We start from the raw sequence: 27,506 nt of genomic DNA on the forward strand, positions 1-27,506 counted from the left end.
TGTATATGTGCAGGCATGTACCTAGTACAGGTAACAAAGCAATGAAACCACTTCCTTAAGTTATTTTTAAATTTTAAGGAACTCCCAAACTAAAATAATTTATTCAAGAATTCTATTATTTTTCCAAATTTAGGGAAAAGTATCAGATGCCTTTATTAAGATGCAAGCTGGGCAGTGATGGCACACACTTTTAATCCCAGCTCTCTGTGCGTTTGAGGCCAGCCTGGTCTACAGAGCTAGTTCCAGGATAGCCAGGGCTACACAAACTCTGTCTCAAAAAACAAACAAAAAATAAATGCTTATTTAGAAGCTCCAAATTAAATCAGATAAGCATGTAGCTTCCCTCCAAGTTGCTCAGAATCTAGAGATTTTCTGGAATAGTTTAGAAAAACCATTGATCTGTACTCAAACAGCTAGTGTTCCCTGTTTGTCCAACAAAACTAATACACAGCTTCCTGGCCTTGCACACTGGGTTCACCACATGCTTATATCACTACACTCTCCTGCAAGTCATCAGCCTTTGACATCCTTCTCTCCCCTTCCAGTTGCTATATGAGACCATCCAGGTACACACCTCTTCTGTTCATGTCTACAGTGCATGGAGAGTATGGCTTGTTCGGTGTGTAGCAAGTGGCTGAGAAATGTGTGCTGAGCATGTGACAAGGGACAATATTTATTTAGATATTAACTGTTCAAGAGTGCTTAATAAGACAGTCGTGGGGCTAGAGAGATGGCCAGTGGTTAAATTCATACACTATTGTTGCAGAGAATCTGAGTTTGGTTCCTAGCACTCACATCAGGCAGCTCACAACCACCTGTAGCTCCAGGAGTACTATGTAATGAGACCTGTCTTGAAAAAAAGTCTCTCAAGTGATTTGTTAGACTACAGATGGCCCACATCAGTAGCTCTCCTTCTTCAAACCTTCCCCCTGTCTGGGCCACTTCTCCATCACCGCTCCCCATGTAGCAGAGCTGCAGGAGTCCCAAGACTGAATAGCTAGTTCACCAAGGCCTTCACAGACCTCCAAGTCCCCTTTGCTGGCCATGCAGACCAGGAAAAGAGTCTCCCAACCCTGCGATATCTGACCAGGAACAGGCAGCAGAAAGTACCAGCAGAGGAGATGGAGGAGAATTAACAAAGTTGAGTGCTTAGGGACTGAACTGAAGCTCCCGGCTCCTGCTCAGAGGCCCTTTCCAGCCTCTCTCTCCTCTCAGGCTTCAGGACAAGGTATGCTATCTAGAGCCGTCCCCACTCACCTCCTCAAAGCTCCTTTTCTCCGAGTCAGCAGGAATCACATTTTCCCGATGTTTGGGCAGGTTGTTGGGGAATCTCTCCAGCATCTTGGTAGATGCAGACAGAGGAGTTTCATGGTGTCCTACAAGAGGAAAGAAAGCTTTAATGAGAAGAGTTCCCAGGCAGTGGTAGTTGTCAGCACAAACTTTCAGCAACAGTGTCTATGTGCTGAGGAGGACTTTCCTACAATGCAATCCCGTATCAACACAGTGAGAAAGGGAAAGGTAGCTACTAGAGAACTGGCCTGGAAACAGAAATTTTACAGGGTGTAGTAGCGCACATCTGGAATTCCAGCACTTAGGAGGCAGAGGTGGTAGATCTCTGTGAGTTTAAGACCAGTTTGGTCCACACAAGGAGTTCCAGGCCAGCCAGAGCTTCATAATGAAACCCAAACAAACAAAAACCACTGCCCCCATAGAAATTTTATGACTGGAGGGACAGTTCAGTCAGTAAAGTGCTTGTGAAAGCATGAGGACTCAAGTTTGATCCCCAGAACTCAAGTAAAGTTGGTGACGTGTTTGTAATCCAATGGGGAGATGGAGACAGGTTGACCCCTGGAGCTTGCTGGCTAGCTAGCCTAGCTTAATCAGTGAATTCCAGGCCACTGAGAGACTCTGTCTCAAAGTTTTATTAGTTGATGGCAGAATACAGAATACAGTCTTCAGCTTCTTTTTTTGATTTTGTTTTGTTTTGTTTGAGACAGGGTTTCTCTGTAGCCCTGTCTGTCCTGGAACTTTCTCTGTAGACCAGGCTGGCCTCAAACTCAGAGATCTACCTGCCTCTGACTCCTGAAGTGCTGGGATTAAAGGTGTGTGTCACCACTGCCCAGCTTTCTGCTTCTTTTTTATAAAGATTTATTTTTATTGTTAATTACATGCATGTGTATGGGTATGTGCAGTGCCCAAGGACAGGTGACAGATCCCCAAGGAGCAGGAATTACACGTGGTTGTGAGCCACTTGACATGGGTGCTAGGAACCAAACTTGGGTCCTCGGCAAGAGCAGTATGAGCTCTTAACCACTGAACCACCTCTCCAGCCCAGTATTCTGCTTGTTCTGAAAAAACAAACAAACAAACTTATGTCCTTGTCGTGGAAGGTATCAGGATGTTGGGAGCATGTTGTAAAGCAAGCCTTGTGTGGGTACATGTGGTCAACTCAGGAACCAGTATGATGCTTCATTCAAAGTCCAAGAAGTTCTGTCACCCCTTTTTCTAGTGGCATCAGTCTATAAGCTCCCTTCTGCACACTTCAGTTGCTCAGGCAGAGTTGCTCCTCCTTCTCTGAGCTTCCACCTAAAGCAATGGTGAGCAACTATGAGAGGTTGAGAGGAAGTGGGTGCTGGATGGACTGGATGGCTGCCGAGTGATGCTCACTCCCTTGCTCACTGTTCTGTACATACTATTTCATGACTGCCTGGCAGTCAGCACACCTCCATTCCAAATCTAGTGTGTACAATAAAAAAAACAGAACAGCTAAAATAAGGAACTGGAGATTCATACCACAGGGCTTGAGAATCTGCTTAGCTTTACTATGAAATGGTTCCATTCACAGGCTGGAAAAGCCCCATCGGTTCCCCGCCTTTCTCTTCTCTCACTGGGATAAGCTCTTAGCTTGACTCAGGCTTTTCAGTCTATAATCTTTTTTTTTCTTTGTTGTGGCTGTGTGTGTGTGTAGACCACAGGTCAACATGAGATATCTTCCTCAACTGCTTCTCTAACTTGCTATTATTTAATTTTTTTTTAAGGCAGGGTCTCTTACTGAAACTGGAGCTTTATGCTTCAACTAGGTTGGCTGACTAGTAAGTTCCAGGATCTACCTGTCTGATTTTTAGATGCTTTATCTAGACCTGGCTTTTTTTTTTAACATGGGTTCATATCCTCACACTCACATAGTAAGCTTTGCCCACTGACTCACTTCCTCAGCCCCCACTCTGTGATCTCTCTAATACTGTCCAAAACCTATTAGACTATCTGCCTTGTGTACCAAGATAAACTTGACGGAACTAGACAAAGCTTGCATTTCTCAATCTGGAAAATCCCTCTTTAATCCCTCATCTGACCTCAATCTTTTCAGGTTTTCTCTAGCTACAGCATGACATGGTTCTTTAAGCAAACCTACTTTTGTTCCGAACCATCCCAAAGTTTCTCTTGTCTACCATGGCATGCTGATGCATGCTCTGCTCTATGAAAGGGTTTCCCCACATGTGGCTGCCTATGTCAGAACTGAGTCAGATTGGTGGTGGACACAGGAATCTGAATGTGGGTAACCATAGGTCACTGAGGCCAACCAACAAGAGATCACCGGCCAAGAGAAATGAGGTTGTCCTTCCAAAGGCCACCCTGTATTACAGTACTCAATCTACCCATCCCCTGATGGTAGGCCCAGTCCTACTGTTCAGTCTCATGTGTCTGTAAGATCCACTACCAGTAGACTGCTAGAGAAGTCACTGGAATCTTCATAATAGGCTCCTGCTCAAGAAGGGTGTTTAGTAATATCCTGACATGCTCTCAGAACAACCATTTTGCACACCTATCACAAGGTTCTTGAGCATTTTCATATAAATAGTACCCAGTCTTTGTAAACTATCTGTCTTCGAGTAAACAGGTCCAGACTCTGAAGCAAAAGGCACAGGGCCGGCATCTGTCTGGAACTCCTGCACTGGGTCTCCAATGGCAGGCCATGCTTCTTAGACAAAGCACTAGGTGATGCTGAACACCAGGTCAGGGTCACTGTTAGGGTGGGAAACAAAGCAACAACAGACCACACCTTTTGGTTTAATTAGATCCATTTTATCTTCAAGATGAATGTGCAGGTAGGCTATATTAGAATCGAAGGCTACATCTTGACATTAACAGGCACATCTCGAAGCCCTGGTCTATGAGAAGGTTGTTACCTATTCCCATTGGCTTATTTTAAGCTGATCAGCTATAGAATTCCTCAAAGGGGACCTCAGAATTGTGAGATCCTTACTTAGTCACCTCTTGAGACTTTATCAGGCTTTTAGTCATCCTATTCTGACAATTAAAGGGGTTTTAAAGGGATCTCATTTTAAAGGGATCTCATTTTGCAATTCTGTCATGGAGAATTCTCTTGTACATTCTTTAGCACTTCCATACACATTTCCTCTGTGTCACTTCTTAACCACTGCCAGGCAGTTTATGGACCCTTAATTGGTACATAAAACTGTGTAGCTTGTAATTTTAATGACCTCGGTTCAATTAGCTTCTCCCTCCCTTCAACATGGGTCCATTCCCGCATGCTTTCCCAAACTACTTCTGTAAAGAAAGGAAAGATTTTTATGCTATTTTCTTTCCCCTATTTGGTTAATTTAAATAAATAAATAAACAAACAAACAAACAAATAAATAAATAAATAAATGATATAAAGACAGCTACAAAGAATCAAAAGGAACAAAGCACAGGGTCTTCCAGAAGACATGCAAATGGAGTCATCAGAGCTCACGCGCAACTCAGCAGCTCTGAGGATTCACATTCTGGTCCTGACCCACTGCCTGGCAGGTGCTGCTGCTTCCTGGGCCCACGTTCTCCTAGCTACCCACATCTACTCTAGCCTGCTTGGACTCACCCCATCTCTCATCATCATTAGGCTGGGTCATCACAACTGGTGTGTATTGTTGGCACATGGCGGGGAGCACAGAAAGGAAAGATATGATTTAAGAAAACTATCCTGCTCTAATACTTGGAATACTTGCCAGACATGGTCCCCCTCACTTCTGCCTTTGTTTGTGATACTGGCCTTTGGGGTGTCATCTTGACCTCTTTATCTTTGTAACAAGGCCTCTAATTCAACCTCAGGGTCCTCAGTGATAGCAGCAACAATGGGAAGAAGAAAAAAGGGCCAGGATGTAGCCCGGAGCCAAAGTGACTTCAGCATGCTTAAGACCTTGCTTTCCTCCTCAGCAAGGGGAAAACAGTGTGAAAGGAAGTAAAGAAGTCAGCCTAGCACTTACTGAGGCTAAAACCATTTGAGAGTAGCCTGAGAAACATAGTGAGGTTCTGTCTCACAATAATATGAAAAAAATAACCGAGAAAAAGAAACTCCCCTAGGATTATTCTGTGATGGCCAAAGAACAGCCCAGATTCTTCATGGCTGTTGATTCTGGTTTCTCTTCAGATTGCATAAATCTTTGCCTTTTACTTCACAACTGTCGATCATCATGGGTCTTCAAACTTGTCCTATCCAGCCTCTTACCCACATCCATTCATATTCCATTCATATGAACAGCCTTGGTGTTCTTAGTTATAGAGTGGAAATAACAAGAGTACCTACCTCACATGGTCACTGTGAGGAACAGGAGCAGACATGCTAGGCCTGAAAATTATACCAAGTATTTGAATCTTGGAGCATTAGAGAAACTAATTTTGAGACCTGATAAGGTAACCTGGAACTCTGGAACTCCTTGGAAGTAGAAATATTCCCAGATCTAAGCCATCTTGAAATGGGCAGGACACACAGGCATTCAGAATGAAGAGCAGCAGCAGTAAACCAGCAGGGCTGGCTTTTGCCCACCAGGAGGCAGCATGTCACCCAGCAAAGAGCAGCTCTTACCTATGAGAAGCCAGTAATTCCTCAAGTAGTTCAGCTTGCTCTTCCCTTTGAGTCCAGGGTCAAATTTGAGGTCTGTGCTGGGGGTGATCACACACTCTCCTTTGTCTCCAATGGTGACGCCATCTGTCTGGGGACCTTCCAGCAAAGGAAGAGTGCTGCCTCGGGGCTGAGGAGATGGGATGCGGTGAGCTGGAAGGTCCTGCAGCACCTCCCCTCATCACGAGTCCCTAGGGACTGTTGTGGCTCTGGCCCAATCATCCAAGCAGACACAAAGGTCCCGGGTCAGGCAAGAGAAGCTCCTCCCTCAGGTTACAACAGTGCTCCATTGACACCTTTTCAGAGTTTTGTTTGGCATGGGACTCAAGCAGCCCAGGCTAGACTTGAACTCCAGATCCTCCTGTCTCCATCTCACAAGTGTTGGGATTACAGGCATGTAATCTCATGTCTGGCCCTTTTCAGATTCTTATGTTAGGGTACTGAGAACCAGAAAGAATATATAGAAGCTACTATCAGAAATTATATGAAACTCTATGAGAATCTATATGGAAGAAAATAAGGGGATATGTACTAGTCACAAATGATGCAATTGCCAATGTGGAATAAACCAGACACTGATGAGCTGACAGAGAGGCAGGAGTGGCCCCACTGTTACAGCAGCCAACCAACTCACCAGGCAGACAATGTACAACAACCAGCCCAGACACTAGAAGATCAGGAGAAGCGGCCAGCAGTGTAATGTCTCAGACACTCAGTGAGAGCTGAAAGCAGGCTGCTAGCCTGGGGAGGCATGGAGAGGTCACAAAGGATGGAAGAGATTGAGCAGGGAAAAGGAAGCAAGAGACCAGCAACAGAGGCTGCGAAGAAGAACGGGGAAGTTTGGGGATTGTGGAGATGTGTTTATCTGGCCCATGTACCTCTCCCAAGCCAGCAGAGTGGTAGAAAGACAGGTAGGACAACCTTGAAGAGAGCCTGGAGAGTTTAGACCTGAGCACAAAGGCCATGGGCTTACAGTGGTTCCTGGCTCTCAGAAGCTGTTTCTGCTGTCAACTATCTTGCTTTCAAAGCAGAATGTGGATGTGTAGAAACTGTTCACGATTCTTTCAGCTGTGTTTCCCCCTCCCCCGCCTCTTGTTTTTGTTTGCTTGTTTGTTTTTTCGAGACAGGGTTTCTCTGTGTAGCCCTGGCTGTCCTGGAACTTGCTCTGCAGACCAGGCTGGACTCCAACTCAGAGCTCTGCCTGCCTCTGCCTCCTGAGTGCTGGGATTAAAGGCGTGGGCCACCAACCCCACCCCCCCCCCCGGCTCATTTCCTCTTCTTAACCAGATGTTCTCATATAACTCAAGGTGACTTTGTGCTAAAAAGGAACAAAAGCATCTTTGGGTCCCACAGTTGACTCACCACTACAGCAACCCCCTCGTGCACCATTGAGGGAGAGGCATAGAGGCTGGTGGAGTACTTCCCAACATATAGGGTAGGCCTGGGGAAAAACAGAAACATGTATTCTACAGTCATTTCATGTCCAAACCTCACAAAGTGTAGCTTCTAGTAAATCAGAATTATAGACTCAAGTATCAGCCCCCATGTGGACCATGCAGTTCCCACAGAAACTAGCAAGGTGGCAGAGGTACTGTAGGGTGACAGGACAGTAGGACTTCAGGCCCAGCTTCACCTGTCACCTACAGAATGGCAAGCCTCACTTTGCTCCCCTGCAATGCCAGGGCTAGACTACACTGAGTCCAGTACAGCCTGAGGAAAGGGCTGTGTGGATGGCCAGCAGGAGACTGAATACTCAGTACCCACTGCCAGTTTCTCAGGTGACCCTGAGCCACCCTGTCAGAACTACCACCTCCAGCATCACCATGCTGCTGTGAGCTTTCTGAGGACACCAAGGGTTCAGGAGAGGAACAGGCGACTGCTCCATTCCGGATGCTGAGAGCAAAAGGGATGTACAAGATGCATAAAGCAAGAGAGTGGTGCACTCTGGAATCCTAGAATACACTCTACGTTTGGGGCCAGCCTTGGCTCATGAGACCCTGTCTCAAATAAAGAAAACAAACAAAGAAAAAGAAAGAAGAGAAAGAACAGAAACTCCAGTTCGAATTGAGTGGTATTTCCTGGTAATCTGCTCAGGCATCTACCGCAGACATGACAGAGGACTGTCTAATATCAGCATGAGAGCAGCGGGGCTGTACCCACAGATCCTTAGGCTTGCTACTGTCTAGAGCCTTGGTGGATCATCATCTGTGAAATCATCCAACTTCTCTCACCAAATACCTTCCACCTCAATGGTGCTTCACTATAGATAACACTTGCACATGTAGGATGATCTCTGAACTTCCCCGCTAATCCATAAAGTAGGAAGGTGAGGCCTAGCCTGTTGAGTGACTGACAGGCTTTAGCCAAGTGGGAATGAAGACTCTACAAGCCTGCTGAGTCTCAGTCACATACACTGCAATACTTTTTTATCCTCAAAAAAAATTTTTTTAAACAATGGCTTTCTTTTTAACTTTTTAAAAAAAGATTTATTTATTTTATGTATATGGTGCTCTACCTGCATGTACAACTATATGCCAGAAGAGGGCATCAGATCCCCTTATAGATGGCTATAAGCCACCATATGGTTGCGGGGACTTGAACTCAGGACCTCTGGAAGGGCTGCCAATGCTCTTAACTGCTGAGCCATCTCTCCGGCCCCCTTTTTCCTGATTTTTAAAATAAGAATGATGTACAATAAAAAAATTAAAACATACAGTCTTCTACTACAGTCTCCTAATCATATTTTATAGTTAATGTTCAAGAAGTCCAGATAGGGAGCTGGAGAGATGACTCAGTGGTTAAGAGTACTTCCAGAGGACCTGGGTTCAATTCCCAGCACCCAGACGGCAGTTCACAACTGTCTGTAATTCCAGTTCCAGGTGACCCAACACCACTGCACATGAAATTTAAAAAAAATAAATAATTAAAAAACAAAACGAACAACAAAAAAGTCATGAAAAGGGGGGAAAAAAGTCCAGGTAGGTACACACCAGTAATCCCATCACTTAGGAGGCTGACGTAGAAAGGTTGATAAGTTTGAGGCCACCCTGGGTTACATGTTGGGACGTTCTCTCAAAAGCCCATAAACATAATAGACTCAGAGAAAGAGAGAGAGACAAAGACAGACAGACAGACAGATAAAGTCTGAAGCATAAAGGATTACCCCGTGATTCACATTCTGAGGTTCCTAAACAAGCTAGTGTTTTTTTGTTTTGGGGGAATTTTTTTATTTGTTTTTTGAGAAAGGGTTTCTCTGTATGTAGTCCTAGATGCCCTGGAACTCCCTCTGTAGACCAGGTTGGCATCAAACTCAGAGACCCACCTGTCTCTGCCTCCTTGCTGGGATTAAAGGCATGCACCACTGAGCCAGGATCAAACACAAGCAGTGTTGACTCTTTGATGATCTGCATGACCTCAGAGATGTCTGCCCACCCCTTGACCTCCTCCAGTATAGGGTAAATTACACTGCAGCAGCCCAGGATGCCAAGGTTATGGCTGTCCTTTGCTGCCTGATCTATCCCAACTCCTCCAACTCACGTCAGCTTGCTCTTGGCCTCTGTTTCCTTGGGGAACGGATACTTCCATTTGGTGATGCGCCCCACTTCTCCAGACATGAAGGTCAAGTAGCGTAGAGTCTCCACAGCGACATTGATGTGCATCACCTTTCTCAGGCCCTCCCGCTGCCAGACGTAGAAGGCTACCACAGGAGAGGCATAGTTTTGGATCCACAAGACATCCCCAGATTCACTGTCCACAGTCACCACCAGTCCATCACCATTGGACACAAAGTGGGACATCTCTGTAAAGATGAAACAAAGCATGTCAACCACATCCTGCAACCATATCCTCTACTCTCCTGGCAAGCTGTGGTCATTTCATTGAAGAGGAGAGTTCTAGAATATTCTCAGGCCACAAGAGTTCACTGGTTTCCAATGAGCTCTTCAGTATCAAGACACTGAGAGAGATCTGGCTTATAAATGTAAAATAGGTTTGTTTCCCACCTTCCTGCCATTTTTTAAAAACTATTCTGTCCAATAAGTGAGAGTAATGCCGAGGGGAAGGGGCAGCCAATGCAGGCGCCTACAAAGCTAACATTTTATAGCAATCGTTTAAGACCTGCGACTACCCAGGCGGTGGTGGCGCACGCCTTTAGTCCCAACACTCGGGAGGCAGAGCCAGGCGGATCTCTGTGAGTTCGAGGCCAGCCTGGGCTACCAAGTGAGTTCCAGGAAAGGCACAAAGCTACACAGAGAAACCCTGTCTCCAAAAACAAACCAAAAAAAAGACCTGTGACTCAAATTGACCCCACAAAGAACCTCTCAGACACAAAATATGTGAGGTCCTGAGCCAGAAAGAATAGTCAAACTTTCAGATACCAGTGTTAAGATAATAAATTTAGGTTGTACAGCTATCACCTGAGTTGCAGAATATTAAAACTAGAGAAGTAATTAGAGTATAAGCCACATTTAAAAATGACCTTCTTTTTCTTACTATGGTAAGATTGGACCTAGGGACTTATATATGCTAAGCAAGATTTTTGTTGTTTTGTTTTATTTTTGAGACAGTCTCTCTCTATATCCTTGGCTTTCCTGGAACTCACTATGTAGACCAGACTACCCTCAAACTCAGAGGTCTGCCTGCCTCTGCCTCCCTGGTGTTGAGATTAAAGACATGTGCCACCATGCCCAGCCTGGCAAGATTTTTAAAATTTATTTATTTTATGAGTACAAACAAGTACCTGCATGAATGTATTTATGTGTACCATATATATATGTATATTACATGTGTGTCTGGGTGTTCATTGAGGCTAGAAGAAGGCACTTGATCTTCTGGAACTGGAGTTACAGGCAGTTATGAGCCTCCATATGCTGGGAACTGAACTTGGGTCCTCTGCAGGAGGAACAAGTGCAGCTCTGAGCCATCTCTGCAGCCTCCTAGAGTGGCCTTCTTGATCGGGTTATTGATGGCACATGCTAACGTTTAATTCTATTACCTATGGGCTAGTAGTAAATTCCTTCTGTGACACACAGAACTCAAATGTGTGCCTTTCCTTCTCTCTGGCTAAAGCTATCACCACCACAAGCCTATGAAAAATCCAGAGCTTGGTGATGATGGGTTGCTTAAAAAAAAAAAAGCAAAAAACATCTGCTTTCTGGAGAGATCATTTCTATATGTGCAAGGTGCCAGCCCAACTTCTGAGTGTCCTTTCATCAGGTACACTTACTGTAGTCCACGTCATCCTCGGGCAGAGAGGCTGCATAGTCAAAATAGGTGGCATTCCAACGCAGCTCTCGGGTCTTGGTATCATACATGGTGATGGTGTATTCTGGAGAATACAGACCAGTGGTTACTATGGAGGGGCTGTAGAACCTACTAAAATGTTCTACAGTTACAACAAGAAAGTTTTCACTAAATTGCACCAAGACTATCCATGTGGAAAGGGAAGAGCATGTGGAGGACTGAGGTTCCAAACACAAGAGTGAACCTGGCAGAGATAAGTCACCCTTGCTGTGCTCTGGAACCCATAATTCACAGAATCATTATCTGCACAATGGCTGTTTTTAGCCACCAAGTTTCAGGGTTCTTTATTACATTACAGAGTAATACATAGATGATGTTAGAAATGGGTACCTAGAAGTGGGATGGTACCATAGCCAAAATCTAAAACCCTGGCACTTACTTTGGGACAGGGTGGTGGAAGGTGGAAGGGTGACAAGAGGAATGTTAGACAACTTGAGAGGACAGTGAGGAAACGTGTCACGATGGGAAGCTGAAAAGGGGTAGCCCAGGTATGAGCTATATAGCAGACACAATTAGTAAGGCTACTGCTTACAGTAACTTGGAAGACACAAAAAGTACCCACTGGACTCGGGTGTAGCTAATGAGATTCAAGGCAGCAGGATGGACTCTCCAGCTGGAATAGACTTTTTTTGTTTTTTTGAGATAGGATTTCTCTGTATAGCCCTGGCTGTCCTGAAACTCAATTTGTAGACCAGGCTGACCTCAGATTCACAGAGATCCACCTGCCTCTGCCTCCCAAGTGCTGGGATTAAAGGCGTGTGTCACTACTGCCTGGTGGGGAAAAGACTCTTATTTTAAAAAAACAAACAAACAAAAAAACCAGAGAAACAAACAAAGAAACAAACAAATACATTAAATAAATAAAAGGGAAGTTCAGAATTATCAGCAGGGAGAAAAAGTTCCAGGTCATGGTTAAAATCAAACTCAGGTGAGTCTAGAAAAACTTAGAGTGCTCAGAAAGATTGAAGGTGAGACTTGGAAGACCCTTCTACTAGCCAAGGCGCTCTCATAATCTCAAGTGGATATTTGCAGTATGGCCTTTATCTAATGGACTAACTGTAATTTGACACATGGGAAACCTACCAAGTTTTTAAAGGAGTAATATCAGTACAATAATCACATAAAAAAGGACTCCAGACTCCTTATTTTCAGTAAGAAACAGATTGAGAAAGCTATAAAACTAGCCATTTCTTTTTTTTTAGGTACCTGTGTGCCTGACTATATGTCTGAGCATCACATACATGTAGTGCTGTGGAGGACAGAAGATATCTGATCCCTTAGGACTGGAGTTACAGTTGTAAGCCACCACATGGCATCCGGTGCTCTCAACTGCTGAGCTATCTCTCCAGCCCCTAAACTAGCTATTTCTGATGAAAAAAGGCAGCATTTCTCTCAGAGGATAGAACCAAGAGGCACTGAGAACAACAGTAGGGAGCCAATGTCCAGGAGTAGAACTGGGCTCTGAAAGGAATGTTTTCTGTATCCCAGAGTAGGAGAACCTGAAGACAAAAGCCTGGCTGGATTTCAGAATTACTAAGGATGAGCATCCTTCCCTTTTTGGCTAGCTTTCCCCACTCAGTGTTCAGGATTAAACCCAGGACCCTATTTACGATAGGCAATCATTCAACCACCCAGCCACATCCTCTATCCTTTGTTCTTCTCTTTCTGAATGGGAACGAATGTTATTACAGCCACCTTGTCTCATCATTGTACACCAAGTGGATGAAGGGAAAGGGACAAGGAAGAGAACCCCCTCCCCCCTCTCCCCCTCATCTGCTTGGTAAGATAGGGTTTCACACAGCTTGGGCTGGCCTTATACTCACATGCAGCCAAGGCTAGCACTGCATTCCTGATCCTCTTGCCTTTACCTCCCACGTCAACATTGGGATTACAGGTGTGCACCACCATGCTCAGTGAAAACTTGTCTCTTTCATTCACAGGTCTCCAGATCAGAGATCCTCATCTGCCATCATGCCTAATGCAGACCCCAAGACACTGGGTTTTGAGACCAATGTTATGATTGGGTTTGGGGGATCTCGGGAGGGGGTGAATGAATTTTGTATGTGGAAGAGTACAAACTACTGCAACCAGAGGAAAGGCTCTGTAAGAATGCCTGAACAGAGGCCCATCATCACTTCTTTCCTGTAATATGCAAGCCACTTTTTCCATCAAGAGGGTGAGTCTTTGTCTTCACCCTTGGCTCTGGACCTGCCTAATGACCTACTTGACCAATGACTGGCGCAGAAGTGAGGCTGTGAGAGTTCTGAGTTCAGAACTTATGAGGTATTCTAACATCCACTTTTGCCTAAGAAGGAACCATGTCAGGAAGTGCAGGCTTTCCATCTGGATGTGTGGGGGAAGTTTACATGGAGCTGAACCAAGATTCCAGACATGAGTCATCCCTGCATGAAGAGTAGAGAAGATTTCTGTGTGGAGCCCTTCCTAATTCCTTAGTCTAAGAATTTTAGAAACAATAAATGGCCATTACTTTAAGACACTAGGTTAGGTGGCTTATTACATGGCAATAGATAATGGAAACAGTGGCTTTACGGACTAAGAACACACATTCCATCTAAAGCCAGAGCATGTCCAGACTCCCTCCATTACCCCAATTCTACTGCAGACCCATAGTTTTTATCCTGCATGAAGCTAGGAATCCCTATAAGGCTTTATTTGATGGAAAAATGAACAAATCTTAAGTCCCAACAGCGGACACAAGGACACTTGATTATTACAGGGGAGGATGGCTGTTGTAACAGGCCTGTCAACTATTACATGTGTCCCCAGAACAGGAGGGTAAAATGGAGTCTTCCTGAACAAGGTGGGAGCTTGAAGGCTGGGAAAACAGCTTCCCAAAGGAGGGAGCTTTTGAGCAGAGCTGTGGAAGAAGAAAGGACATTTACGTGCCAGACAGGCAAAACCAGGCCTACCCGGTAGAGAGACCACTCCACTGCTACTCCAAGAGAGCAGTAGGTAGAGTACCCAGCTGAAAACATTTCAAGAAGGGAAATGCAGCAGCTGCACGATGGGACTCTGTGGGTCACAGAGTAGTCTAGACTATATTCCCTGGGGTCTGAAGAGTCTGAGAAGTCTGGCTGCTTGGAGAGGGCAACTCTGGCCACGTTTTGGAGAACAAATCCAGTAACAGAGGCCAGTGGAGGAGCTTTGTCCCATCCACTCTAGAAACAGGCAGGTGGTTTAACAAGGGCTCATTCCTTACCTGTCCGTCCAAGGTACAGCAGGGAGGTTGATGGGCAGAGACTATCTGCAAAGGTTGATGACAAAGTCTGCTGCTTCTCTCCAGTCAGGAGGTCGATGACATACCAAATGTCCTGCTTTTTACCTGGAATGTTAGTGGACACACTGTTAACACCCATCCCAAATGGAAATAAACAGCATCACCAAGGTAGCAGTTCTAACCATTCAAGATCCTCTCTGTTCTGAGAAACAGGCCTGAAATCCTTAGGATGTTAGAGATGTTTCTATAGTGCTTTGGAAGTGACAAAATAAATGGTAATGTGAGTCACTGAGTCTTATATTAATTTAATAACCTAAACCCAACACAAAAAATTCTCTAAAATTTATAATCTAATTATAGTATGAAAAAAGTTCTCTTAACTTTCAAGTTGGGTTTTATTGCTTTGAATAACTATCTTAACTACGAAAAATCTTGCCTGTCCTTTTCCCAGGAATGAGGATCTATATAAATAAAAGCACATCTAGGGGTTCTTCCCCTGGTAACTATGATTCATATTCCTCAACTACCCACCAATTAGTGCACATGTGAAGCAGCACATAACTATAATTAGCTAGTACCTGTGACTGGTCAGCAGAGTTGCTGTAACCTGATGCTAATGAGGCTAAAGTTATTTTAACCTTTATCTCCAGCCAGTAAACTATTCCCAGGTCACAGGTTATACCTCCTACCTTGATCAGCTGATTAAATATGAACATGCAGACAGCACAACCACATAAACACTTTTAGGAAAACATATCGCATATGTGTCTATGGTCTAGATGGTATGGTATATTTGAAGGCCAACACAGTCAACTGTAATGTGTGCGTTTCTATTCTGTAAGCCACGGCTCTGGACATTTATGTCTTCCTACTTTAGTTCCTACATTCAAGTTCCCATGGGAGCAGAATACAGAGATGCCAGAGAAGGTCACAGCATACCAGATTTTTGATAAAGCTATACTTAGCTGTAACATATGTAACATTCCAGATTTCACACATGTACAACTTGTTTGTGGGCTCTAACTGATCTCAATGATAAGGTCTTAAAATTAAAAAGATCTGAATATAGAAAATAAATTATATCCAAATAACTATGACCATTAATGCCTTCCATCTATGAGACATACATCTGGTTACTTCAAGGACCACTGCAGTCTGTATAATCTACCTATAGCTCTGATGGATGGATTGAGTAACTATAGTGCTCATAAATATACTCAGTGAACTCACATAAGATATGGCACAAAGATGGTGGAAACACAATATCCTAAGTTGACCACAGATGATGAACTGCTCAAAGACCAATAGTGAACAATGACACAGTCAGAAGATGGTCATGTGGACCCAGGACATGGCCCAGAGGAGGGAAGGTTTGCTAGTCATTTCCTATGAATCTACTGACTGGGAGTTCCTCATTCTGAGCAGCTTATGCAAGGAAGCAGGAGCTTGGGTGTCCCTAGCAAAACTTAAAAAACTGGCCTGCATTTGAGACTTGAAAATGTACATAGAGCTCCTGAAGCATGAATAGGCAACAAGCACTTTCAGTTCCTCAAAAAGAAAGCTGCTATATAAACACAGGCTATTATTGCTACTAGAATTTCAAGATGAATACAGTTCTCCTTTGTGCTACAAATGCATCTTTATTGACATTTTGGCAGCAATGTGCTGAAGAAAGGCAGGTGATCTGATGCTTTGAAAGCTGTGACCCCATAGGTATGAAGACAGCTTATCTAGGCAAGCTGCTAAGTGCTGCTTTGACCAAATATTCTGATAGCAGGAACTACTAAGAAAACCCTATAATTAATAGGCAGTGCCTGGCTTCCCTTCCTTGGCTCAGACTATTGTATTCACTTTAAATTTTATCCATTTGAAGCTAGGTATGTTGCAATCATGAAATAACAGCAGCAGGCCAACCCAGTGGCTAAAAGCTTGTTAAATGAGTAACCATATTAATGATGTAAATTTTCCTCAGATAGAGAGAGCTCTTTCTTTTTTGAGACAAGGTTTCTCTGTGTAGCCCTGACTGTAGACCAGGCTGGCCTTGAACTCACAGAGATCCAGCTGCCTTTATCTCCTGACTGCTGGGATTAAAGGTGAGCACATCATGTCTTTTCTTTTTTTTTTCTTTGATTTATTTATTTATTATGTATACAGTGTTCTGCCTGCACGTATGTCTGTAGGCCAGAATAGGGCACCAGATCCCATTACAGATGGTTGGGAGCCACCATGTGGTTGCTGGGAATTGAACTCAGGACCTCTGGAAGAACAGCCAGTGCTCTTAATCACTGAGCCATCTCTTCAGCCCCGAGAACTCTTTCTTAATTGGCCAGATGATCCTGGCATGAACAACACCAAAATACAACTAAGGCATGAAAAAACTTCTCAGAAAGATTTGAATGAAGGTGACAACCAACAGCCTTCTCTCTCAACCAAAGCTCTCCCAGATTCCAGGATTCACAATCAAAAAGAACCAAGTTTTTGGTGCTGAAAATGGGAACTCTTACCCATGTAGAGGATTCCATCTGAACTTCGGCATGGAGATGCCTGAACCAATTCTGGGATGGTAAAGGGAAGTTTCTTTAAGAAAGAAAGAAAGAAAGAAAAGTTAAAAAAAAATAAAAATAAAAAAAATAAGTTAACCAAGTCTTGTGAAATTGCTGTAATTTTACCAAGCCTGCTGTTTTTGTTACTGAGTTCTCGTAAAAACAGAAATTCACTGAAGATGGAACTTTCTAATTGGAACCTAAGGAGGAGGTCCTGGGCTTCCACACCTACTTCCAACAGCCTCCGGGCTCCCAGGCCTCTGAACTCTGTACACCAACTCATTTATTTGACACAGGACGCACAGGCCCCTCAGGTCTCCCATGCAGATAGTTCTCGAGGCTGCCATAAACCTTTTCTGAGAAGATTACACAGATGTGGAGAGTTACACAGTCTTGGGTATTTTAAGGGAGGCAGAAACCTGTCTTGGAAAACTGACCCAAAGATAGCCAAACTAGGTAGAATGACAGTGTCCCTTACTGTGGGAGGACCACGGCATTACTGCTGGAAAGAAGCAACTTAGAAGTAAGCCAAGGCTCAAGGGAAGGACAATGGTCACATGGGCAACACAAAGGTCTCAGTTTGAGTGTTTTCTTCAGTAAGTAATCTTCTACTGAAAACAGAGCCTTTGGGTTATAAAAAGGAAGTTATGGTAAGAGCCAGGAAAAGAAACTCCAAGAACTCCCAACGTTTCAACACATTTCATCATAAAGCTGCCTCTTGTGAGCCCACAGCTGACCTCTGACGGCCCTTTTGGCCATTGCTTGTTTCGGTGAACTTTATTTTTGGAACGGGCCCTGAAACTGCAGATACCTGCTGCTAGGCTTCTACTACACTGCCACCTTTTCTCCAAAGAAGAAGAGATTTTTTGGTAGTGTTACTAAGTGGAGCCATAGGTACAAATCAACTATTGGATTTTCCCATCATTCCAACATTCAAACTAAACCTCAGCAAAAGGAAAATGACAGTGAGAGGGAGCAGTGCCTAGAGTTTACCAGATGTTTCCGGAACCACTCTGGAGTCAGGCCTGTGCTCCAAGACAGATACTATCACAGCTCTGAGAGAGCATCCTTGGGAAACCACACCTCTTTCAGTCCAAACACCAATCCTGGAAGCTTTGGTGCTGGTACATTCCTTGACTTGTCCAGGCTCAGTTTCTATACCTCTAAAGTGGGAACAACACCCACAGGCTAACAAGAAGTTCAAATGAGAAGACTTATACTGATCACTCCACACTATTTCTAGCAAACAACATGCTTAAAACACAGATGTATTTCGTGTGATGTGAGAGAAATGCAGAGTCATGGGGAGGGTGAAGTGCACGCAGCTCCACCCCCAGTCTTGCCTTTCTCTGTCTGTATCAGGCCCAGGTGCTCGAAACCTAATTTTAAAATACACGTTTGAGAGCCCAGAGTCCCCTGAAGAGTCTAGACCAGGGGTTTTCATCCTTGGCTGCACCTTATAATCACATGAAGGCTTTCAAAACTTCCTTGTGAAGCATAACATACAACCAGAATGGCACTCATAAGCATAGCTCAAGTAAACCTACTGTAACTAACATCCATATCAGACGGACAAAGAACATTCTAGCTCTCTAGAAGCCCCCTCCGGGCCTTTTGTAGCTATTAACTCCCTGGGGTAACTATTATGCTAACTCCAAAATCAACAGACTCTAGTTTTTCCTGGTTTTGAGATTTATAGAAATGAATCCTTGAGTATGTGGCCTGTTCTGTTTGTCATGTTTTAGTTAGTGTTATATTTGACAGACTGATCCATGTTGGATGCACTTGTAGACTGTTGGCTCTTGCAGCTGAGCATTCAACTGAACGACTACTTTCTTTTGAAGGTCTTTTGTTCTATTCTTTATGTACAAAGACTAGCATGATCTGTTTCACTGTGTGGACAGTCTTGAATAATCCATTCAAGGCCGCTTAGTCCAACTCAATGAAGTCTATATCCTTGGAGTACTGGCAGAGACACTGATGGCACATGTCCAGCCCGTATTTCTGAATCAGACCATGGCGGTTAGAGCAGAGGCAGTAAGAGGGGAACCCTGGCCCAACTTGTGTGGGTAACTCCAGGAGAGCTGCTGGTGACCCATCTTGCCTTCAGACAGCCAACAAGGAAAAAGGGGACTATCTCATAATTTATTTATCTAATCTATTATTGATATATTTAGCTAGATCCTACATTTTGCATCTAATAAGCAATATGATTGGGTAAACATCTATCCTGGTTGCTTGTCAACTGACATGGGCTGGGCTAGAGTCAATTTAGAAAACAACCTCAACTAAGAAAATGCCCCATCAAATTGGCCTATAGGCAAAGCCTTTGGGACATTTTCTTTTTTTCTTTCTTTCTTCCTTTTTTTTTTTTTTTTTGGTTTTTTTTCTCTGTGTAGTTTTGGTGCCTGTCCTGGATCTCCCTCTGTAGACCAGGCTGGCCTTGAACTCACAGAGATCTGTCTGGTGCTGCCTCCTGAGTACAGGGACTAAAGGCATATACTACCACTGCCTGGCAGGGCATTTTCTTGATTGATGATTGATATGGAAGGTGAACAGGTGGTCCTGAAGTGTACAGGAAAGCAAGCAAAACAGGAGGTGCAAGCCAGTAAGCTGCATTCCTGCATGATTCTGCCTCATGGAGTTCCTGCCATGACTTCCCTTAGTTATGGAGTGTGACCTGAGAGTGGCTGAGATGAACTAAACCCAGTCCTCCCCAGGTTCTTTTTGGTCCTGGTCTTTCACAGTAGGACAATGTCTTCTGGCTTTCGGGAGAACATGTCTGTGCACTGCTCTGGGTGCACACCTGGGAGGGTGTTCCTGGGTTCCACATATGCTGCTGAGCCAGCTGAAATGCCTGCATCTCTAGTGAGTGACACTCTGCTTACTGGGATCTCCACAAACACAAGGTTCCTCTCTCTTCTGCCAGATACTCCAGTCATCAGAGCCACACTGGGTGGGAGCTGGCATTGTGATTTCAATTTGTATTTCCCTAATGATACCTTTTCATGCATTTATTTACCATTTGAATACATTCTTCTACCTTTCTATTGGCTCATCTGTCTTTTTCTTTTTCAGTGTTTTGAGAATCTGGCTGCTCTGCAACCCACTGTGTAGACCATATTGGCCTCAAACTTACAGAGATCTGCCTGCTTCTGCCTCGGAACCACTTGTCTTTTTCTACTGACACTCTGGAGCTCTTCTGGTTGGTTATTTCAGACAGACTCTCATGTAATTTAGACTGTTCTCAAATTCACTATGTAGCTGAGGGTGACCTTCAACTTCTGATCCTTTGGTCTTCACCTCTTGAGTGCTGGGGTTAGAGACAGGTGTCCCCCACACCCAGTTTTTACAGTGCTGGGAATTGAACTTGGCCCTTCTAGAAGTTGTTTTTCTTTTCTAAATGTGGATGTTTAGAAGTTGTTTTTGTTTTCCAAATGTTGGGTGTGTGGACTACAAATATACAGGCCTCCTTTCTTCAGGAAAAAAAAGCTCTCAATTTTAACATAACCAGTATATCAATCTTTACCTAAATTTATGGTTGGTATATTTAAAAGTATCCTATTTAAGAAATCATTATGGGCACACCTCCTCTGACCTTTACTTATACACTGTGGAATGAGTGGGTGTAAACATACACAAATAAAATAAGTGTCATAAAAATGTTATAAAATTGTGACATATTCTAAGACCACAAGGCTCTTCTACTACTTTCCCCTAAAGATTTATTATCTTGCATCTTGCATTTATTAATATGTGCTTTGTCTGAAGCTGATTTTTTTATGTGGATGGATGGATGTATAGTCAAGGTATCTTATTTCTACATGGATATCCTACTGATCTATTCATATCTTCACCCGCTTGTGCTGGGGAGCAAACCCACAGCCCTGTACCAGGTAAATGTTTTACTACTGTGCCACATTCCCACCCCAAGACGCACACTATTTATTAAAAAATACTTCCCACCAGAGTATCACCATTGTCACAAGTCAAGTGATCATCTAGTTGGGCTAATTTCTAAATTTTCTTCCATGGAGAACTTAAAAGAAAAATATTGACAATTTAGATCAACTGTGGAACTGAGATCTAGGTTCGACAGGGTTTCATTACATAGCTCTAGTCTTACTATGTAGTAGTGCTGGCTGACCTGGAACTTCTCAGGTAGACCAGGCTGGCCTCAAACCCATGGAGATCTGCCTGCTTCTGCCTCCTAAGTACTGGAACTAAAGGCAGCACAACCTACTCTGGCAACACTCAGAATGTCTTTTAAAACTTTTAAAAATGTATATCTTATTTATTTTATGTGTATAAGCATTTACCCAAATTATGTCTGTGTTATCACATGCATGCAGAGCCTGAGGTGAGCAGAAAAAGGTGCCAGATGCCCTGGAACTGGGGTTACAGATGGTTGTGAGCTGCTGTGTAGGTGCTGGGAATTGAACCTAGGTCTCCTAGAAGAGACCTTAGTAGCTAAGCCATCTCTTTAGTCCCATAGTGTAGTGGATAGCCATCCCAGCATTGGCCTGGAAGTCCCAACCCCCATTGAGGCTTCGGTAATGGTCACGCCCACAAGGCAGGGTGGAGGAGGAAGCGGAAGACCAAGGATCGGGAAGAGGTCTCGCTCTTGGTTCCCGGACTCTGGACGCTGGAGGTAGACCAAGCAGAGTTCTCCAGAGAACACGGCCGGACTGCACTATACCCTTGCCAGACCCTGTAACCTACCCCTTCATTTGTAAGTACCCCACAAAATAAACCTCCCTTTTAACTACGTGGAGTGGCCTTAATAATTTCACCAATACAATAGGCATGCCTCAGGTTATTACACTGTGTAGCAAAAGCTGAGAAGCACTGGTCTGGAATCCGGAGTAGAGATGGCAGTAGACTATTCCATGCTTCTACTAAAAAGGAAGCTTATCTCTCTGAAATGAGGGGTGGAGAGGTTTTTGTTTTTGTTTTTTAACTTTTGTAGGACATTTATTTATCTGTGTGTACTGTGAGGGGAACTGAATGCATGCCATAGCACACATGTGGAGGCCAGAGAACAATTTATAGGAGTCAGTTCTCTCGTACCACATGGGTCCTAGGGATCCACCCTGGATCATCAGGATTGGCCGGAAGTGCCTTCACCCAGAGTCATCTCACTGGCCCAGTAAACAATATTTCAAACTACATTTCTTTTTTGTTGTGGTTTTTAAGACAGGGTTTCTCTGTGCAACAGTCCTGGCTGTCCTGAAACTTGATTTGTAGACCAGGCTGGCATCAAACTCAATGAGATTTGTCCACCTCTGCCTCCTGAGTGCTGGATTAAAGGTATACGCCATCACCACATCAACAAAAAGCTCATTTAGAAAGCTCTAGAAAGGCACTGATGCCCATGCCCCATGCCAGCTTATCTGAATCAGAATCCCCAGCAGTTTGTATGAAGCTCCTAGGTGGTCTCACACTCAGGTGCAGATAAGGATTTGGTTAGGAATCCCAGAGTATACAAAGAAGTTAAATATTCTCACCGTCAGGCCTTCGTTGTTCTTGCCTCCAAGTGTGTACAGACTGCCATCATTGGGATCTGGGAGGAAAGCAGGCCTAGAAATTAAATAATAAATGCCAATGATAAACTATAGCCTAGGACACAGAACAAAGGACACAATGATCAAAATCATCCAAAGCTATGATATGGGGGATGAGTGAGTGAGTGAGTGAGTGAGTGTGTGTGTGTGTGTGTGTGTGTGTGTGTAAGTAAGACAACTTTACCCACTGCTTTTTTCACTTCAGCCACATAAAAATAAAATACCTCATGGAGGTACGTGTTCTATTTAAGTGGAGAAAGACAAGCTGAGAGAGAAAAGTCATGCAGAGCCACAGAAGGAAACTGTCTTGGTCAGGGCACTGTGGATGACAATGGAATAGCAAAAGAGCTCACCAAGTCTGCCATCCATGTCTACATCCACTGTATGTGGACATCAGCAATAACAGTGAGCAGCAACAGTCTCACGTAGAAACAGACCAAATCAGTTTTATTTCTTCTTAGAGAATTTTAAAAATGTATATATGTTATATTTTGATCATATCTTTCCATACCCCCTTCCAACTACTTCTACACCTCCCCTGCCATATATATGCACCACAAATATGCCTTTAGGATCTCCTGGAACTGGAGTTATGGATGGTTGTGAGCTACCACATGGGTGCTGGGAATTGAATCCAAATCCTCTGTAGAAGCAACGATTGCTCTTAATTGTTGAGCTATCTCTCCAGCTCTCCTCTTCTTAATTTTTAAAAAAGAATCCACTAAATCTAATCAGTGTTGCCTATATCTACTTGTCATTTTCAACAAACATTTATTTCTTAAATGATAGCAATAAAAGGAAACTCTGAAAGCCTGGCATCAGAGGAGCTGTCAGGGATACAAATCAAGATCTCTATCAGTAACATCCCACAGGAAGACTGGAGGTTGATCCTCTGCCAGGTGAATGTGCTAAAGACAGAACTATAATTAGTGCCAGTGAGGAATCCTTTATCAAATTTCTTTTCAATCTGGGTTCCCTTGAACACCACAAACTCTGAGAGCAGGTTACATTCACCTTTCCTCTCTGTGATGTGATACAGTGAACAAAAAGAGATCCAGGGAAGAGATGGTTCAGCAGTTAGGAGCTGTTTACTCTTCTAGAGGACCTGAGTTCAATTCCCAGCACCCACATGGTGGCTCACAACCATCTGTAACTCAAGTCTCAGGGGATCTGATACCTTCTTCTAGCCTCCATGGACAGCAGGCAACACATCTGATACCCAGACATGCACACAAGCAAAACAACCACACACATACGATAAATAAATCAATTTTTAAGAGAATAAGTAAATAAATAAATTTTAAAAGGAGAGATCCTGACTTTGGAATTTAGTTCAAAACTCAAGTTTCATCTAAAGTTGCTGGACATAGTGGTACATGCCTTTAATCACAGCATTCAGGAGGCAGAAACAGGAGGATCTCTGTGAATCTGAGGATAGCCTGGTCTACATAGTGAGACCATGTCATGGAAAAAAAATTCCATCTCAAACAACTCTTTTCAATACTACTGCCCTCCTCATCAAAGGACCAGAGGCTTCTAACATATCATCGAACTGGTAGATTTTATGTCTCAAAAATTATTGCTACACTTTAAACTTGTGCATGTATTTGTGCCTGGCAACTAAATAAGATGGTAAATTAAAAGGAAATACAAAGAGATAAGGAAACTTACTCTTCCACGTGTGTTGGGACCTGCAGGACTGGATCTGTGTAAAAGAACAAGAAGCATCATCAGACAGGCTCTAAAATGTCAAGCCCTGGAGGCATCTTATAGCCCAGGACCAACTTACACACTGTACCAACAACTAAGGTTGGCCTGCATTACCTAAGTTATGAGAGGGACTTCAGGAAATACACAAAGGCACAAAGGTTAAGTGCTTACAATTCTTACTAAGACTAGATAGAGGAGGCCAGAGAGATGGCTCAGTGGTTAAAAGTATTTGTTGCTCTTCCAGAGGACCCAAGCTGGACTCCTAGTACCTATCCTACATGGTGGTTCACAGTCATCCATAATTCCAATTCCAGGAGATTTGACGCCCTTTCTCTGAGGACACCAAGCATGAATGGTGTATATACACATACAGGCAAAACATTCACACATACAATAAAATAAGTCTGATAAAAATTTTTAAATATGGGCTGGAGAGATGGCTCAGTGGTTAAGAGCACTGACCTCTCTTCCAGAGGTCCTGAGTTCAAATCCCAGCAACCACATGGTGGCTCACAACCACTTGTAATGAGATCTGGTGCCCCCTTCTGGCCTGTAGGGCCACATGCAGTCAGAATACTGTGTATATAATAAATAAATAAATCTTAAAAAAATTTTAAATATTTATTTTTTTCTCCTAAATATTTATTTTTATTTTATTTTATACCTATGAGTGTTTTGCCTGCAAGTATGTCTCTGTGACATGTGCATAAAAAGTGCCTGCAGAGGCCAAAAGCCCTCACAATAGCATTATAAATAAAGAAAATATTTGATATGGTTAAATTATCTGTTTAGCAGAAAATTAAGGCCTCTTAAAAAGTCTAATAAATGTTTCTTGTTATTTATTTTGTTTTGAGACAAGGTCTGACTGTGTAGCTCTGGCTGGCCTTGAACACACAGAGATGCTGGCCTCTGCCTCCTAAGTGCTGGGATTAAAGCTGTACACCACCATGCCTAGTGCTAATAAATCTAAGTTGTAAGCATGTACTCATTTTTATGCTTTTGTAGTCATGTGAAGAGCAGTTTATGTAGGTTATAATATAACAATACAGAATACCTTCAGTACAAAAGAAAAAAACTAGATGGAAAGATTTAAAGTACTAATAATGTTCTTTTTTAAAGTATAAACAAATCTCACTTTTTCTATTTTTCTCAAATTTTCTACAAGATCGAGTATTACTTTTTAAACTGGAAAGTAATATTTTTCTGTCAATTTTTCTGTCAATGTTTACAGCAGTAAAATCTGGCTGAATTTTTCTTTTCTGGGGTTCTCCCAGCATGCACCAAAGAGGAGGCTCCTGATTGGCTGGGATGGATAGCGGTGGTGAGAAAGAATGTGAGCAGCAGAAGCAGACTACAACATCTGAAGACCTCAAGGGAGAGACTGTACAATGAGGCAGGACTGCCAGCACGCCCACACAATACAACCAAGCTGTCCACTCCAGGGCAGAAGGAAGGGAATGTTCAAACGAGGTTCTGTATGCAGAGTTCTAGACTACAGGAGCGCATGATGACAGACAGCTGTCTGATCTTCTGTCACGTGGGATTCTCCTGTGAAGTAAAGCCTTTCAAGCTTTATCATATATTGACTCTGCTTTAAGAGCAGACGGTGCTCACAACAGAGACACACACCAGATGTGGTCTGTGGCAGCAAACAAACAATTCACTAAACCGTGGAAACAGGGTGAACTTTCAGTCAGTAAGCACATGTTTATCTTTCCCATTAATCACCTCTCAGTACACTCTGACAAACAGACTGATGCAAGAGACAGGAAATAAAGGCACACGACACTCACTCAACTGAAACAAACCAGGCAAGGTGCAATTAGGGCCCAGAAACTCCAATTCAGTCTCAAAGCTATGCAACCAGCAAAAGCAAGAATGTCATATTCCAGAGAGAGCATAGCAGTATAAAAGCCATTTATCTTTTTTGCTCATTTCAGTCACTTAATGGTGTCACAGATAAAATAGAGGAAGTAGACACGCTAAAAATCTAGCAATTATAAAAATAAGACATGGATGTTAACATGTTTGAATTCCTGTTCACAACCTAATCTTTGCTGTATAGTTTGCTCAGTCTCAGATGGACTCATCTCCAAAGGCAGATTTCCTAGCTTATTATGGCTTATCTACTGGCCCTCTGACTTTTTGAGGCCTCAGGTCTGAAGATGTACACTACATAAGATACAGGGGGCCAGGGGCTGGAGAGATAGTTCAGTGGTTAAGAGCACTGGCTGCTCCTCTAGAGGACCCAAGTTCAATCCCAGCATCCACATGGCAGCTCACAACTATCTGTAACTCCAGTTCCAAGGGATCTGACACCTTCACACCAATGCACATAAAGTTAAATAAAACAAAAAAACCAAGATGTCAGTGGGAAACAGAAGGTGCCCTGGGCCAACCACATCAATGTTAAAGAACCATTCCTGCTTTTTTTTTTAAGAGCCTGAGGCAGAAGGATTCCAAGTTCAAGGCCAGCCTGGACTAGTGAAACCTTGTCTGGTATGGGGAGAATCTAAGATTTGCTTGAAAACAGTACAGTGTGAAGGGCAGATCAAGCAAAAGGTGGCTGGTAACTTGTTAAGAGATAGAATTGGGGACATGGAGTCTTTTCACTAATTTCTGTACATATTCTTGGAATTTTCTACATTAACAAAGGTTAAAAATAAACAATAAAAATAAAATTAAGCATCACTTGAAAATGTGTGATGAAAGATAAACAGAAAAAGTGTTTTTTGATTTACTAATGAGAACTGTATCAGGCAAGACTTGCTTACAAGTTTTCAGCCAATGAAAAGACACCCTGAGCAAACCACTCAGCTGTTAGCAAATACTCCTGTAAAATAAGCCAGTCTATCCATATGGAGCCAGATAAGGGTAAATGCCAACCTCACTGAGCTGTTTTACTTACAGAAAGGGAAAAAAAAGGGGAGGTGGGGGTATAAAATGGATGTTATGTTAGCAGGTAAAGCCATGGGGAAATACCACTGAAAACAATGTTTGGTCTCTCCCAGGATTACCTTGGGAAGAAACCAAACTGCTAACTGTTGCCCTGGAAGGATCAGCCCTGGACTCAATTCCACCAGCTGGTGTCCAGCATCCTGGGCCAGATTAGGTGACACTTCCTGCTACCATACAGTGCTAATCTAATCCTTGTTAACCGGAGACAAAACTGGCAAGGCAGATGCCCACACTTCCTTTGTCCAAGCTCATCAGGGTGGAAGTGAAAGTGCTCCTATCTCCATCAGAAGCAA

The 27,506-nt window shown here is 43.3% G+C and overlaps 1 protein-coding gene and 1 pseudogene across 2 annotated transcripts in view; both read right to left on the bottom strand.

Moving 5' to 3' along the window:
• Positions 1-27,506, bottom strand: part of Ern1 (endoplasmic reticulum to nucleus signaling 1) — a 101,029-nt gene that overhangs the window by 19,337 nt on the left and 54,186 nt on the right. For both annotated transcript variants that reach the window (XM_036197068.1, XM_036197067.1), the window contains exons 3-11: positions 24,217-24,250; positions 22,489-22,561; positions 16,943-17,015; positions 14,421-14,543; positions 11,124-11,225; positions 9,437-9,698; positions 7,262-7,340; positions 5,864-6,029; positions 1,258-1,376 (exon numbers count right to left, since the gene is read on the bottom strand). In XM_036197068.1, coding sequence (XP_036052961.1) covers positions 1,258-1,376; positions 5,864-6,029; positions 7,262-7,340; positions 9,437-9,698; positions 11,124-11,225; positions 14,421-14,543; positions 16,943-17,015; positions 22,489-22,561; positions 24,217-24,250 — 1,031 coding nt within the window. The remainder of the gene's footprint in view (positions 1-1,257; positions 1,377-5,863; positions 6,030-7,261; positions 7,341-9,436; positions 9,699-11,123; positions 11,226-14,420; positions 14,544-16,942; positions 17,016-22,488; positions 22,562-24,216; positions 24,251-27,506) is intronic.
• On the bottom strand, positions 18,911-19,080 carry LOC118589620 (annotated as a pseudogene).

Source organism: Onychomys torridus, chromosome 8, assembly GCF_903995425.1.
Source record: "Onychomys torridus chromosome 8, mOncTor1.1, whole genome shotgun sequence".
Lineage (NCBI taxonomy): Eukaryota > Metazoa > Chordata > Mammalia > Rodentia > Cricetidae > Onychomys > Onychomys torridus.